At 38.0% G+C, this 16,807-nt stretch overlaps 1 protein-coding gene across 6 annotated transcripts; it reads right to left on the reverse strand.

Moving 5' to 3' along the window:
* Positions 1-1,216: 1,216 nt before the first annotated feature.
* npffr1l3 (neuropeptide FF receptor 1 like 3) lies at positions 1,217-12,957 on the reverse strand. 6 transcript variants are annotated; one of them, XM_053241046.1, is made up of 10 exons: positions 12,629-12,957; positions 12,303-12,386; positions 12,069-12,144; positions 11,794-11,951; positions 10,462-10,685; positions 9,557-9,627; positions 9,299-9,454; positions 8,673-9,053; positions 6,853-6,952; positions 1,217-4,936 (listed from the first exon to the last, which is right to left on the reverse strand). In XM_053241046.1, exons 7-10 carry the CDS (start codon positions 9,321-9,323, stop codon positions 3,985-3,987), a joined length of 1,458 nt encoding a protein of 485 aa, XP_053097021.1. In that variant the 5' UTR covers positions 9,324-9,454; positions 9,557-9,627; positions 10,462-10,685; positions 11,794-11,951; positions 12,069-12,144; positions 12,303-12,386; positions 12,629-12,957; the 3' UTR covers positions 1,217-3,984. The 6 variants fall into 6 exon arrangements, 5 of the variants coding, with proteins under 5 accessions (XP_053097021.1, XP_053097023.1, XP_053097024.1 ...); XM_053241048.1 differs by lacking the exon at positions 12,303-12,386; XM_053241049.1 differs by lacking the exon at positions 11,794-11,951.
* Between the last annotated feature and the right edge of the window lie 3,850 nt (positions 12,958-16,807).

Here is a 16,807-nt window from a genome sequence, read left to right on the forward strand (position 1 = left end):
CTCTCTCGGACTTAATAAGACAAAAATAATTGCAACTTATCTTACAGAGTAACCACAAAGCCATTCTGAAGACTTTAAAATGACTGCTTTACCTTTGGCCATTACAAAACACTGATACTAGAGACTCCTTTCATAAATGCTAAATAAATGCCTCCTCACAAAACACTTTAGCAGCAATGATTACACAGTTGTTTTATATGTTTATGTAAAGTGACTGCTGTACAAGTCCACGTGCATGTTATTACAGACATGATAACGTATTAGAGAAAGCCTATTAATATAAACCTTGCAGCCAGAAATACTGTCAGAGAAAATTAAATCAACATCTTCTGACCAATCAGAATTGAAAATGGTAGAAGTTATGATATCACATATACAATAGGTGTTAAATCACTATGAAATATTCAGAATGAAGTCTATCACAATATTGTTATTACAAATGAAACCAAACAAACCATAAAAGCCATAAAAAACAAGCCATAAAAAATTTGTGATCTTTTTTCATGTTAGCACATATCACACATCTGCATGAATAGACTGCTGGTGCATGAAATTAAGGATACACCTGTCTTGCTCATGCGTTCCTCCAAAACATTGCAACTTTAATAAAGATGAATTCTGTCTGAACTTTTCTTAGCAGTATGTGCCTAGGCTAACAAGACCACCTCCTGCTTCAACACGGTCTTTTATAACAAGGCTTGTCCAATTAATCACCCTCCACGTTCCGTGGGGAATGTTTTCCCTCTGTTCTTCACTGTCAGGGGAAAGCTTAATGGGTCCATACTAACAGCGTTGGTGGACAAGCTGGAGGATACATCCCATATTGGAGGACAAGACAAGGTGAGGTACAAAATTACCTTTTGTTTCATTGTGCTTCACAGGAATCAGGAAAACACTCTGCAGATACAGGTTTTGACACAACACCATAATCACCTGAGGTAACAGCTCCTGGAGCATCATCATGTGAATTATACACCATGCAGCTGATGCAAAAGCGATGAAAATGCCACTGAGCAGAGCAGAATGGCAACCCACAATGTTTATGGAGACATCTAATTGCAATACAGCAACCAGTGGCACAATCCATAACGGAAAATAAAGCTGCAACAAACGAGCAGTTCCATGAAGCAAGTAAAAAATAAATAATAATTTAAAAAAAAAAAAAAAAAAAAAAAAAAAAAAAAAAAAACCACAATACATAGACACATAGATCAGAATCTGAGTCATCTGACTTGCAGAGCTAAATTCTTGACTTTTGTCCTTGTTTTCCTTTTGAAAGCAAATTTTTAATGTTTTAAAGTTTTTTTTTTTTTTTTTTTACATCAATGTCTGAACTTCGGGTTTAAATTCCCAAATTCAACCCTAAAAAAACAGAATGGCAAAACTATAACTTAAAATAAATATCTATTTTCCCATCAGACACTAATCTTTCAAATTCAGATGTGTTCACACTACCAACCTTAAAGCTCAATTCTAATTTTTCCTCTTTGGAAAATTCTCATAAGATTCCCATGAAATTTTTCAGTGGGTATTCGAATAGAACCCCACTGTGAATCAGCACACCTTGAATATGGGATGGTGTTGCTCGGGTTGCTGTCGGGTTGCACACGTGCTCCCTGCGTCCGAGTGGGTTTTCTCCAGATTCGCTGGTTACTTCTCACCTCCTAAAAATGCCACAAGGTGTATTGGCTAAGAAATTGCCCCTAGGTGCGATATGGCCTGGTGTCGATCCCAGGGTGAATTCCTGCCTAACGCCCAGTGTTCCCAGAATAGGCTCCAGACCCTCAACAACCCTGACCAGGACAAAGTGCTTTCCGAAGATGAATATATAAAAGAATATAGGACTTTAATGGGATTTCATAGTACATTATTGCTCACAATCCAGTTATGATTATGGGAATTATCATGGAAGAACCATGGCATCTTCTGGATGCCTGACTTTTGATCTCTTCCAGCAATGTGGACAGCTAAGTAGAAGCGAGAGTGTCATGAATTTCCATGGGGTTCCATATATGCCCCAAGAATGCACAGTATCTCTCACAGCTCATAGCCCAGCCATGCGAATTTACAGACTGTATGAGTTTCCATGGTGACCCATGAACTCTCAACCAATAGGAATCTCATAGAAAAGGTTTCTTCAGATCCAGTCTTTGTCTTAGTTAACGTCCACATTTCTGTCACACGTACCTGTTATTAATGTAAACAAAGCCATCATTAGTGTGAACACATTACTGTAAATAAACTTGTCAATACTGTGAAGAAACCTGTCATTAGTGTGAATAGACCTGTTATTTCTGTGAACAGAGCTATCATTAGTGTGAACAGACCTGTAATTAGGGTTAATAGACATTTCATTATTGTTAACAGGCTTGTCATTAGCATGAACAGATCTGTAATTTGTGTTGAACAGACCTGTCATTACTGCGACTAGTCCTATAAATACTGTGCACAGACCCGTCATTACTGTGATTAGACCTGTCATTACTGTGATTAGATCCGTCATTACTGCGACTAGTCCTATAAATACTGTACACAGACCTGTCATTACTGTGATTAGATCCGTCATTACTGCGACTAGTCCTATAAATACTGTGCACAGACCCGTCATTACTGTGATTAGACCTGTCATTACTGCGACTAGTCCTGTAAATACTGTGCACAGACCTGTCATTAGGGTGAACATACCTGCAATTATTGCTGAACAGACCTGTTATTACTGTGACTAGAAATGTCATTACTGCACTCAGACCTGTATACACAAATGATTCACTAAAAAAAAAAAAAAAAAATTCAATAATGTGCACAATTCAGAAGCACCCTGAACCACATCAAAAAGTCATATTTGTCAGAATGATCTATTCTTGCAGCCATGCATACATCAAATAAAAGCCTTCAGCACACAGATTATGGGCTGTTCCTGAACCAGAAAAGGTCAGATGCGGTGTTTTTGCCATTTTTGCCGCTTTCACGAACACTCCTGTGCTGAGGGATATGTGTGTTTAGGAGAGGATTCAGCAGTACACATGCACAGTGAAGAGGGATTTTCATTAAGACTGCATGGCCATGTACCAGATATTCTTTTGATCTATAAAAATATATGACTGTGGGTCAAATTTGTTTCGGAAAAAAAAAAAAAAAAATGATTTTGCCTTCATGCATTATGCATCAAATCAGATCTGTGACGCATTTTGGGAGCAATTGGATATAAGCCACTTCAAATTTGTAATGGAATGTGGTTTTCTTACTTTCTTACCCATACAGAACCAACCATTTGCTCATGTGAGAGATTTTACACATGCTCCCAAACTGCAGCATAGAAAGTATGTAAATAGCTTTGTACTATTCACCAGGCCAATAAGAAACGCAATATATACATTTGGTAATGTATTTCTGATGCATGAGTGAAGGGAAAGCCACAGCAAAGCAGGAAAAGTGACAGGTTTGGAAAATAACTGCATGAACAAAGCAGAAGCTAAAGAAGCAGCAGCCCGTGAATAATGACTCTAGTGGAAAGTAAGCTTAGAAGCTTTACTTTCTCATAAGAAAGTTAAGACATGCATGTTTTTTTCCTTGCGTAACCAAAGATTGGACATTCATCATGTGTAAAACTAACATTATCACAATATTTATAGCACTGTAGGAATGAAAAAAAAAAAAAAAAAGAAGGTCTGAGAGTCCCTTGATGCTAATACACAATTCCATTTATCCGTGGGCTTATTTTCTGTTACCTGACTGGTACATTATGTGATAAATGACCTGCTTACAGGCATGTTAGGCCCAATCTACTATATACTTTTCCAATATGAGACTTCTACACAAAGGTCACCTGAATGATACAGGCAATTTACTGCTTGTGTTTTTGGCTTATGTTTGTTTTCACTTTAATTTACGTTCTTTTTCTCCATCATTGGCAGGAGCAAATTTCATAGAAAACTGACTTTCAGCATCCATTACGACCATCTGCCTCATATTGAGGAGGACCACTCAAAGTTCCCAGGCCTGGTACGCTGTAGGTCCCGTTGGAGAGATCCTCTCGATGTCTTCCAGAAGCTCTCTTTTGATCGCCGTTCCCCTGTTTCCCCCTTCTGCCCCCGAGCTTCTCGTTTCCTTAGACACTCTCCTGTGTTCCATCTCCAGACGCACACAACCCGTTAGGTCATTGTCGGTGTAAATTTTGTTTCTTACTCCGAGGTTCAGAGTGTTGGAACTGAGAGCTTTGTCCAAGCGAGTGCAAGTCTTGTTGCCCCTCTTAACCCTCCTGAGACAGACCTGTGAAGGCTTGTCCAAGCAGCAGGATGGTCGCTGCATCCAAACAGCCCGAAATCCTTGCCTGAAATTTTTATTGTAGTAGCCGTAGATGATGGGATTGACACTAGAGTTGGAGAAGGCCAGCCAGTGGGACAAAGGGAAGATGTAACCTGTCAGAAGATCCAGTTGGTCCCCTTCAGGACGTGCATAGTCAGTCAGCAGCATCAAGGTCCACAGAGGCAGCCAGGACAGCATGAAGAGAAGGGCCACAACAATGAGCATTTTGATGACTTTGATCTTCCTGCACGATATAGGTGACTTCCCTTGAGGAGTGCCATCAGTTTGGTTCACCTTGACCAGGAAGGTGGTCGAGTACAGTTTCGCTCCAATGCCCCCATACATAAGGATGATAAGAATGAGGGGAATCAGGTATATATGGGCAAACAGCACTGTGGTGTACACTTTCCGCATCTCAGGCTCAGGCCAGGTCTCGTAGCAAGAATAAAGAGGATAGGTCAGATTGTAGTTGTCATCTTGAATCATAAAGTGGCTTTGTTCTTGCTGGACGGTCAACATCAGGGCCGAGGGGAACATTATGACCAGAGCCAACAGCCATATCATCCCAATGATTGCCTTTGCCACAATAAGTGTTAGTTTGGGTTTAAAGGGGTAAACTACACAGCGAAACCTTGGGTTGAAACAAAGAAGTGTGGGGAAAAAAGAAAAATCAGAATCGAATCTATTATAGATTCATTTTTACAGTTTCTCACAAATTTGACAAATACTAAAATCCTTTATATCTATTCAGTAGATTTTTCATCTTGGACCATTTTAGTAGATGTCATGTACACAATAATTAAAAAAAAAACACTCATGAAATATATCCTTTGTAGGCCTTTTTTTTGTTTGTTTTCAATCGACCAAAATTCTAGCATTCACATTTAACCAATTACCCTAATAAATCTGGTAATTACAGTATGTAATGTGTTGACTCAGGTGTCAAGCAGGAAAATCACCAAACTCTGGCCTCCAGCCCTCCAGAACTGCAACAAACCTCATGCACAAACACAAACTGTATTCTCACATTTAATTTTGCTCCATAGGATCTACACTACATGTTTCCCTTGTGCAATCTTTTTATTTTAATCTAGTCCTTATAAAACAATAAAACTCTTGCAGGACTTAATAATTAGTCTATAATTTAAATTAAAGAGTGTAGAAGTAGAGAAATTTTAAAACAGTACATGGTAATGGCTGGGGTTGTGGACACAATTTATACGTTATCATTAAGTTTGGCAATTGAAGAACAGGGTAAATTGGTTTTTATTATAGAAAATGTCATTTTTTTTCCATTCTATGCTTCAGATGAAACACTAATTATGCAGTAGTTGAACTTGTCAGAGGATTTTAGTGATTTATTTAAGTAGCCTGTCAGTGTTCTGTGTTTTAGTTCTGTCTGTGTTCTGTTTTTTTTTTTTTTTTTTCTCAGGCCAACTACATTTTTAAAGAAATCTCTTTTTCAAGGCCAGTTCTCTCACACCGTATGCTGGACTAAAATAGTGCCACAAGTATTTTAGTTCTGTAGCTCAAACAAGACCAGAGAAGGGAATAATGTTGTTTTCTTTTTTCTCAAGTCAACCATTTTGACCAGAGGGGTTTGTAGCCATCTGGCAACATAGATAAAAGATTGATCTGTCTTTTAATGTACTCATACAGACATTAGTTGGTATCTGATATACTGTATAAGAGTATATTAGAGAATGATTCCTGTAGCTTATGACATACTGCTTTGTGGTTAATACATACTGTAAAGCTACATAAGCTTGAAAAAAAAAAGATTAAAAAAAAAATCTATTTGTCACGGTCATGTCTCTTTGAAATCAGAGTCTGTCTGTAACTCCATCATGTCCTATTTGCCAATCAAATAAACAAACAAAAATCAAGACAAATGCTAATGCAAAGTGAACAATTATGCTTATAACGAGTTTTTTTTTTTTTAATTCGTACTATTTTCTACTGTTTTAGAATAATAATGAAGACATTAACACTATGAAATGTCCCATATAATACTGTGCAGTGACCAAGAAAAAAAATTACATTATTTTGTAATTTACATTCTTAAAATATCCCTTCATGAGGGAGCTTTACCCAGGAGGCTTTAGTTAAGGTTCCCAAAGAGCATGGGCACTTGTTGGATGCTTTTCCTAATTTCCAAATGAAAACTAATTGTTTGGGGAAAGAATTTAAAAAAGTTAAGTTCATTTTAAGGTTTTTGAAGAGGGTAAAAATGTAGGTAATTTTGTGTTAAATTCTATGTATTTGTGTATATGCATTTTTTTAATCAGGTGTTAAAAATATGATCTTTACAAAAGTTAGGTTCACTTATATTACTTATACACCATTTATAAAATGCATTTTGGTACATTTTGGTAGTCCTCTTCCCACCTCTGCACTTATGCCATTATGCAAAATGGTGCACAGATGAAGCGTTAGAAGCTATTAGTGTTGAAAATGACATGTCTAGTCACTCATGGCTCCAAAGAAAATAATTCTGACATTCAAATGATAGTTTATATGCACAGACAAAAGCACATGAACACTTACCTGTCCACTGCAATGGCCACCAGTGTGAAGACGGAGGCACAGACAGACATTCCTTGCACAAGGCCACTCAGCTTGCATATTATGTCACTGAATGGCCAACCTGCCCAACAAAACATTGAGAGTTCACTAAAAAGGGAAAATAATTGCTGTTTTCTCTCCTGCTTTTTCATACTTCAGGGTGCATAACATTATTTGAATTAAAAACACCACACATTTCAACAAAACGTGTGTTTTCAGGAGAAATTACAAGCACCGTTGCTCTTCCTTCATATCGGACACCTGATTTAGCTTCGTGTCATCTTCAGTAACTGCTTTAGCTTGGTCAGGGTTGCACTGGATCCAGAGATCATGCACTCACACAACCACACATTCATTCACACTCGGGGAAAGTCGGTAAGAAACTGGAGAACCTGGACAAGCGCCATGTAAATGCAGGGAGAACATGGAAACTCCACACAGAGGGTAACCCAAGCTCAGGATCAAACCAGACCCTGGGTATGTGAGGCAGCAGCGCTACCCACTGTACCATGGTATGAAATATCTAATGCAGGTATATCTCCCTCCTTGGGGTGTTTGTGTACTTCAGAACTTCAGGGCTATGTCAATGGGAGCATTAGGCACACCTGCTACTGAACAGATCCGAGTGGTCAGACAAAGCGCAATCCTAAAGAACCCCACGAAAGGTACAAAAAAAACAAGTGTACCCTAGGGTACCTGGGGACCCTCCCCTGGAGCCAGTCCTGGGGGGGGTGATACCTGCAGACGAGCCCATGGTAACAAGGCCACCCACATAACCCATTTGGGTTCCGAAAAGATTAAGGGTGGCAGTCATATGCAATGCCTGTCAGGTAGCAGGCATGAAATGGATGGTTTTAGACAGACTAGACTCTTGCAATAGAAACTAGCAGAAGGTGTAATCACACCCCTCAGGCTTCCAGGAAAAGTCTGTACTAACTATCTGTATCATAGTTCAATCTAGGTTTCAGGAGGAACAATGCAGGTTCTGCATAGGGTGTGCAACAGTGGTCCAACTCATTACTACCCAGCACAGTTTTGTGAAGGGGTCATGGGACTGTATGCTAATTAAGCCTACTTGTGTTTTATGTAAAAAGCCTACGATTCCGTGACTCAACGTTTGGGCCTACTTTGCGCCGGTCACCAAGGTGGCAAGTTGAACTTCCCCTCTCTTTCCAAATGGCTTTAAGAGTCTTCAAACAAAGACCTACCCTTCACTAATCACTAAAACAAGTGCAAAACTTACACTAAACTTAATAATGAAAAAAAAAAATTTAAAAATACTAACTAAAACAAAAACGTAGAGGTATGGGGTAAATATCACATTTAAACAGACAAACTTGTGTTTACCATAATACCAAAAGGGTATAAAAGGTATATCATCCCATAGATCTTTTGCTGTGTTGTTTCCTGTTGATGTTATGTGTTGAAAGCCATGTTATTACAAATCACTCTTCTTCAGCTTGTAGGATTGTATCGTTCATAAGTACTGTGACTAGTATTTGTAGCAGTCCCAAGTACTAGCACTTAAGCTATCATTTGTGTTTAGCAATAGCTCATTGTGACCATAGAGCTGTTCTTCCTACAATTATCTCATACTTGTTCCTGGTCACTTTCTGGAAACTTAATTCGGCAGCACTTGCATCATCATCAGCTCTTTCAAAAGAACAATGCTTGCATTGAATTCTGTCTCACCAAACATGGTGCCTGCCAAAAAAATAAATAAATGCAACTGTACATCAGTACAAATGTGACAAGAGACACTAATTAGTTCTCTTTCCAGTCCTTATGAATAATACACTTGCCTGTTATGAGATTGTCCACCAAAGTGGTGGGAATGCAGAAGATCCCCACAAGCAGATCACTGATGGAAAGGTTCAAGATGAAGACATTAGTGACCGTCCACATGTGCCTGTTCCTCAGGACTGTGAGACACACTACACTGTTACCCATCATGCAGAGCAGGAAGATGAACAGGTAGGCCAGGACGAACACGGCAGCCATGTCCAGTGAATGCTGGAAGTATGGAGAATATAGGATCTCCTCTGTGAGACTGGTGCTGTTGGTCATGTTAATGTCAGGGAGGAGATCTGAAATCGTGTAAACTGTGGGTAGCTCCAATGTCCCTCTGCCCATATCGGCTTTGTCTCTCTCAGATTCTTCTTCCATGGATGAGAGGAGCAAACCTGATGAAAAAAAACACAAATATGAAACATGACAGTTGAAGGAAAGACCAGGCAATATTTTTCCAATCTTCAACTGTCCAGTTTTGGTGAGCATGTAGCCTCAGATTTTTATTCTTGGCTGACTGGAGTAGAACCAAATGTGGTCTTCTGCTCTTTTAGCCCATCCAATTCAAAGTTCTACATGTTGTGTGTTCTGAGATGCTTTTCTGCTTGGTATGGTTGTAAAGAGTGGTTATTTGAGTTACCGTCAGCGTGAACCAGTCTGGCCATTGTCCACTGAATTCTGTAATCAAAAAGATGTTTGTCTACTGAACTGCCTCTCGCTGAATATATTCTGCGTAAAATCTAGAGACTCTTGTGCTTGACAATCCCAGGAGATCAACTGCTTTTGAGAGACCCATCTGGCATAAACAAACATGCCACAGTTGAGGTCACGGAGATCACATTTTTCCCCCCCATTCTGATATTTGATGTGAACATTAATTGAAGCTCTTGACCTGTACCTGCATGATTTTATGTATTGTGCTGCTGCCACAGGATTGATCGATGGTTGATTGGATAATTGCAGGTGCATCTTAAAAAAAAAGGGAGTGTTTATCATAGTACACTGTGCACTGATGTGCATATAATTGACAGCATTATCATGATACTTATTAACATTTTGACAAGTGGAGGGGGGGCCCAATCAATGTGATGATGATAATCAGGATACGATGAATGAATATGATAATCATCAGAAGGCAAATAAGACAATCAATGGAAATTTAACAGCTTGGCACTGCAAATCCCTCTGATTTTCTTGCATATGGTTTAGCGTAATTATTTTTGATTAATTTTTTTTTTTTTTGAGGCAGCTCCATGATATGGATTTAACATGAGTTTTAAACAATGTCTAAAATCACTACAGTGGATAAATTAATAGGTTATTTAGACTTTTATTTATTCCTGAATACCAAGCTCAGTCTAAGAATAAAAAAAATGAAGGAGGACATATGCTAAACACCATAATATATTTGATTGGAAGGGCTCCATAATGATGCTTCAAGTCACACAGTTTGCACTTAAATCAGAATATTTGAAAACATAAATTTGCTGAGCCACTCAGCAAGTGTATAAATCATGAATGTCTGAAATACACATAAATTACAGAACATCACATAATTGTGACATCTGTCTTCTTGTTGATTTATGTGCTCTTCAAAGAGCACTACACACAGGAGGATGCCCAAGCATGCATCTTGTTCACTTTTCTATCCCTCAGTAAATAACACCACAACATTTCTGTAAGCTGCTACAATTTAACTAAATGACAGAAGTCTAACAAAATCAACAAGAAAACTATATCAGTGCTGTAAATGATGAACAAGCATGAAACTGTTGCTTTATAACAAAATAAAAAGATTCCTACCTGGGAGTTTTGAAGTCGAAGAGTAAAGATACTAGGTGATAAAAGAGAAACAATGAGTCCTGTACAAACGGATGGTGATGGAATCAGAGGTCTCGGACTGCGCGCGCTCTGCCGCAGCGCCAGTTTAGGGAGTGCGCGCTGCGTTAACCCCGCCCACTTCTGGCTTGACCACGCCCACACGAGAGGCACAGCAGAGTTTTCATTTAGTGTTTCGAGCAAAACTGCTGAAGAAACAAACAGCAAGCAGCACAAAACCCAGTGCCAGTGAAGATCAGTACCAGTAAAGATGTTGAAGATCTTGCTGATTTTTGTAATTACTGTTAACAGCAACAACAGTAATAATCATTATCAAGGGAATATCTTATTTAAATCATAGAATAAATATTCATATAATGTGTGTGTGTATATATATACACACATATAAAATGGTTTGATGATGCTACATTTTACAAGTATCCTCATGCTAGTGCAAGGTTATAAGAATAGCCTGTTAGAGTGGAGTTAGTACAGCAACAGTACAGTACAAGTCAATTTTTTTCTTTTTAATTAAGTGCTAATTTAAGTAAGGAATAAAACACTTGTGTTCTAATAGGAAAATAATCACACACCGAGTGGTGCAACAAAACAACTGTCTCAGTGTTTTATTCCTCTTATACCACAGCAATTTGCCAACGATTACAATTTAATTTATTAATGGCTTTTTAACTATTTATAGTTACATTTAATGTTGCAGAACATCTGTAAGACAAGTTAGTTCCTGTAATCACCGACGTTAAAGCAGCTATTACTATCACAGGCACTCTTCAGGACAGTTCTTTCTTGAAGTTGATAAAAAAAAGAAGGAGGAGAAACCAGAAAGCACAAAGTCTTGAAGACTTTCCAGTGGCAAACTTACTGACTGCTACAAAGCACCGATACTGGAGACTCCTTCCATAAATGTTAAATAGACATCTCCTTACAGAAAGCTTGAATTAGAACAAGCTCACTAATATAAACCTTTAAGAATTCAGCAGCAGATGGGGTATAATGCTAGATAAAGGCCAAAAAACAGTCCAAGTGTCTACCGTCCAGGCTTGCAAAACTGCAGCACATGTAACATTCATGCTGCCTGTTTACTCTTACTGTACATCATTAATAACCAACCTGTAACATTTTTATCACTGTGACAGAAAACATTCAGCATCTCCAGTGTTAAATTAACACTAAATCCAGTTGGACACACAATGGCATTGAGGTGCAGTTTGTAATTTATAAGCGTTCCTGAACTTACAGTAATCATACAATTTTAAAGATACCATTGAAAGACAATGCAATGGATCAGACTGGGCTTACTTTAGGTTTCTGTTTTCCGGCAGATAAAAGAGCACCATCATAGCTTTGACAGAGCTCATCTCCCTAAAGCACTATTTCAAAAAAGCATAAAAGTGCTACTTTAATAAGTGAAATAGTTCTAATGATTCTTCCTCAGTCCATTGTTAGAAGAAAGAAGTCTGGAAGAGAAAGAATGAGTCTTTTACACATTGATATTAATGTGATTGGATGGATCTGATTCTTTGATCAGACTCATTTAAAGCATTTAGCAGATATCCTTACGCAGAGCGACTTACAGACATGCTTTGTAGCCTCTATGAAAAACATATCCTCATGCAGATCAGTGTCTTGGAATATCATTGAGCTAAATCCCTGTGAGAGGGAAATTAGAAGTTAGTACAGCATGAAAAGAAAACACACAAGTTATTTAATTTCATTACAGTTTATGTCCAAATGTGTGGATGTAGCCTATGGAGCTAGCTTATTTAATTCAGCGTATTCTAAAAAAACCTACTGCATCCAACTCTTACCGTATTCAAAGAGCTCCAGCTTCATTAACCCCTGGTGATTTTCTTCCCCATGTAGTCAGTATTAACCAGAAACTGGTTCCTTAGCTGCAGGGAACATGGATGTCACCTTGTTTAATCTTACATTCCACCAATCACTCTGAATTAAATGAGCTAGCTCCATAGGCTACATCCATACATTCCAGGACATAAAAGCAAAGAATCCTCTGCTGCAGTTAGACATAATAAGTCACGCCGAGTGCACAAATCCAATTAATTGCAAGTCCACACAGGCATGCATTATTTTAGCCACAGTTCTCTGGTCAACAAGAAATATTTGGATCACCAACCTTCAGATGGAGGAGCAATTGTTTGAGCACGTGTCCTTCATGACTTCTCCTTAAGCTATACATGCACCTACATAACTATCAGCACAAAAATCCTTAAAGGCTTTGAAAATGGCATCTTTGGACCTTTTTGTGAGGAAAGCATAGATAGCACTGAACATCAGATGGACATCAGAGCTTCACCTCTAGCTACAGAAATTCCACAGCCACCATGCATTGAGAGAGGCTCTGAAAACTGATTACTTAAGTTCAGTTTTTAAGCAAATCCATGAGCTGAAGGAGTTTGTTTAAATCAGGGGTGTCCTATCGTATCCACAAAGGACCAGTGTGGGTGCACATTTTCATTCCAATCAAGAAGGGGCTACACCTGATTCCACTTGTTTAATCAGCTGACCTTGGCTTTCTAAACCTGCACCCGCACCAGCCCCTTCCAGATAAGATTGGAAACCCCTTGTTTAAATGAATGTGCAAAGTAAAAATCTGACCTGTCAGGAATTAGGTGGGAAGTGTTAAAGATAATTAAGCTCGAATTAAGAATGACCAAAAGTAAACAAACATTTGCTGAGCAACTATACTATATGACAATAAAATCTTGAAAATGTAGCAGTAGTTGGAGACTCATCTGACATAATCACTATCTTTCTGATAAGATGACAGAAATATACTTTTATATAAAAAAAAATTATATTACATGTTCTACTTTTAATAACAGTATATAAAGCGTTCTTCTTTCTTCTATTCTGAGTATCTAAGAATATAGTCATTAATTTGAATATATTCCTATACTCATGTTGATATTCATATGTTGATTAATAATGAAAAGTAATGAAAAGATAAAAATGTGTTATTTAACAAAAAAATGTATATTCACTGATATGGTGAACCTTTCTATTAGGGTATATTTATTTAATATTTATGGAAGGAGTCTCCAGTGTCAGTGCTTTGTAACATAATTTTTTTTTTGCCACCTTTACACTTTATGGTTTCTTTGTAGCATAAGGGAGAGTGTATTTTTGTCTTATTAAAAAAGAGAGGCTGGTGAGGGAACAACTGTTTGTAGCTGCTATAACGTAAGTGAAAACAGGAACTAACTTAGATATTCCATAACAATAACTATAAATGGCTAAAAAGCATAAATTATCATTCATTAATGAATTAAAAATGATAAAATTGGTTCATAAATCACTGTAGTATAAAATGAATTATACTGCATTATAGACCCTAATAAGTTGTACAGTATTATTATTATTGTTGTTGTTGTTGATAATAATAATAATAATAATATTAATAGAGGAAGCAGACTAAAATGAAGACAAGCTTACAGCATGATGAAGTTATTCAGGTAAAGTGCTTGATACTACTGTTGTTATGGCAACTAGAATGGATAACCCAAAGTCTGAAACTTAAAGTATGCATGAGATGACAGCTGCGCCCGAAGGTTGCAGTCTTCAAAGTTCTGCACATTCCTCAGATTGTTCATATTCTTTCTCAGAATTAAATTTTCTACTGTGTGCATATCACACAAGGAATAAGAGCTTCAATCAATAAGAACTTCTGTCCAGTTAAATCCTAGTTCTGATGATGTTTGTGGTTATAAAATGGATGCTAAGTCTAAAACTACTGCTCGAAACATTTCACTGATTGTTCTTTGATATTCTTTCAGAGACCAGGTACAGCTGCAAATATCTTCTTTATCCATATTCTCACACAATCTGGGAAACTGAAGTCACAAGAGTATTCATCTTTGTACAACATTGCCATCCTATGGTCACTTATAGCAAATACAACACATAGACTTTTGTATGCAGGTGTAAAAGTGGTGTGCTGTCCACTCTAAAGTAAAATGTAAAATTATTATATACAGTGCACATACAGTATATGGATTATATCTACAGTGTGGATTTATACATTGTACTGTCTGACGCTTAGTGCTGGAGTCGGCGTGTGTGACTGTCTCTTCCTTCCTAGGGACAAACGGCCAGCTCTATCATGTGATGCAAAGTTATGTGTTAATTCTGACAAGCAAATGTAAACTTAACCTTTCTTATACCTCTGATTGGTCAGAAGATGCTGATTAACTTTCCATAAAAGCAGCTCTGACAGGAGTTCTGGCTGCACTGCTTATATTAATGCACTCGTTCTATGTCTTTCTCGTTTCTAAAGCAACAACTTACACAGTATGACAGATAAACAGGTTGAAAAAGCGTGCATAATTGTTCTGGAGTTTTCTGTAAGAGTCGTTTATTTAACATTTTTGGAAGGAGTCTCCAGTGTCAGCACTTTGTAACAGTCAGAGATAAAGTTGTATCTTTAAGTTTACCGACATGGGGAAAGTGCTCAGGGCAGACAGCTGTTATAACATAAGCGATAATAGGAAATAACTTGTTTTGTGGATGCAACCTTAAACTTAACTATAAGCCAATAAAATATATGATGTGTCGTTCTTTAATAAAAAAAGTTGTAATTGCTGCTGTGGTATAAGAACAATAAAACACTTTGGGACATGGTCATTATAGGAAAATAATCAACTTTGGGGTGGTAATTTTAAGGAATCGTTGAGAAAAATTATAAAAATAAAAGAAATATGATATCTTTTTTTAGTAAATGCAATTTTCTTTTCTTCTCAAGATTCTTAATTTTAATAAATTCAAACCTATAAAAAGATATAAAGTTTAAAATACGTACGAATGAAATACTCTTATCCTAAGCTTCTTTAGTTTTCTGACCTTTTTGAGTAGGTATAGTTACCAGATGGCAAAGTGGGAAGTTGAGTTTGGGATTCCTGAATGGTTTCCACTGGCTCAAGGTTGATAGTATAGTGCTGGTGTCCTGAAATGTTTGCCCTCTGTCTGCTGGTCTGCTAGTTTGCAAGCCAAAGTGCGAAGAGTCAGAGATAGGACTTGGATAGCAGTTGATGCTGATGGAACTGGCTGATGGAACTCAGACTCTACTGGCTGTATACCCATGAAGAAGTTCATGGCACTGAATATGGCCTGGGTGATCTCTGGGCTGGAGGTGCTGGAAGGCTGTTCTGGAGTGGTGTGTGCATGTGGTAAGTTGGGTTTCTGTTGTTTGACCCTGTCAACTGGACTAGGCATGCTTGGAGCTGGGTCACGCGTGTCTATGATTCCATATTTGCTAGCAGGCTTGTTTTCATGAAAGGACTTCTGTGTGAACTTGTGGCTGGGTGTTAAGTCATCACAGACATTTAAGTTTTGCTCAAGAAAAGCTTCAACCCTTGGAGACTCTAAATAAACTTGAAGGAAGGAGAGTTGAGAAGATCTGTTCTGTTCTTTGTATTTAGACATGTCCACAGCACCAAGCAGAATATTTGTGGATCTTTGCTCAAGAGGTTTCTTCCATTTTAGAGATTCAGTGCGGCTTTTTTGGTCTTGGCATACCTGGCCTTTGAAAAGGTGTCTTGGCTGGAGTCTTCAGATTGTCCAGACTTGCATAACTTTCCTGGCATTTGAAAGTCTTCTGTGTTCTTTTGAAAACAGGAGGCTTCACTGATCTTTTGGGTGCTGATGTCTTGAACAGGACTTGCTGAGAAGCCTCTGATCTCATTTCTGTTTGTAAAGAACTGTCTGAAGCTGTCCAGATGATTTGTCTGAAACCTTGTTTGGTTTCATGAGTCTCTGAATTACTCCGAGTTCTTGAGGCACACAGGGATATTTCTGGCATCATATCCGACTCTTCTGCTTGACGCTCCCCATTTGTCTCGAGGTCATTCAAGTCTTCACACTGGAGCTTTTGTGTGGTTGCAGCAGGGCTTCTGGCACATCTTATCAGTCTATTGCTGGATTTACAGAAATAAGGAGTGCTTGGTCGTTTTGACTAGAAGATACACTAGAGTCTGACTTGCTGACCGCATCAGATATCTTAATGGTTGATATACTAGAAGGGGATTCTTTGAATTTCTCTGTTTTCAGACTTCCTGAAGAGGATTTCATTGTATCTTCTGTTCAATTGTTACTCATATTAACAAGTGCTTGGTTTCCTGACTATGAGTTCTTCTGTACTTCTGAACCTGAAGATGTAGTGTTCTTTTCTCTATGGTGTTTAGGCAGAGCTTGGTCAGGTGTACATGTACTGTTATTATTCATATATGTTGCAGCTGCAAGAGTCTTAGCTTCAGTACAGTCTGATTTGTTTGATGGAGTAGTCTGTAAGGAGGTGAGG

Source organism: Pangasianodon hypophthalmus, chromosome 17 (genome assembly GCF_027358585.1).
Source record: "Pangasianodon hypophthalmus isolate fPanHyp1 chromosome 17, fPanHyp1.pri, whole genome shotgun sequence".
NCBI classification, from domain to species: domain Eukaryota; kingdom Metazoa; phylum Chordata; class Actinopteri; order Siluriformes; family Pangasiidae; genus Pangasianodon; species Pangasianodon hypophthalmus.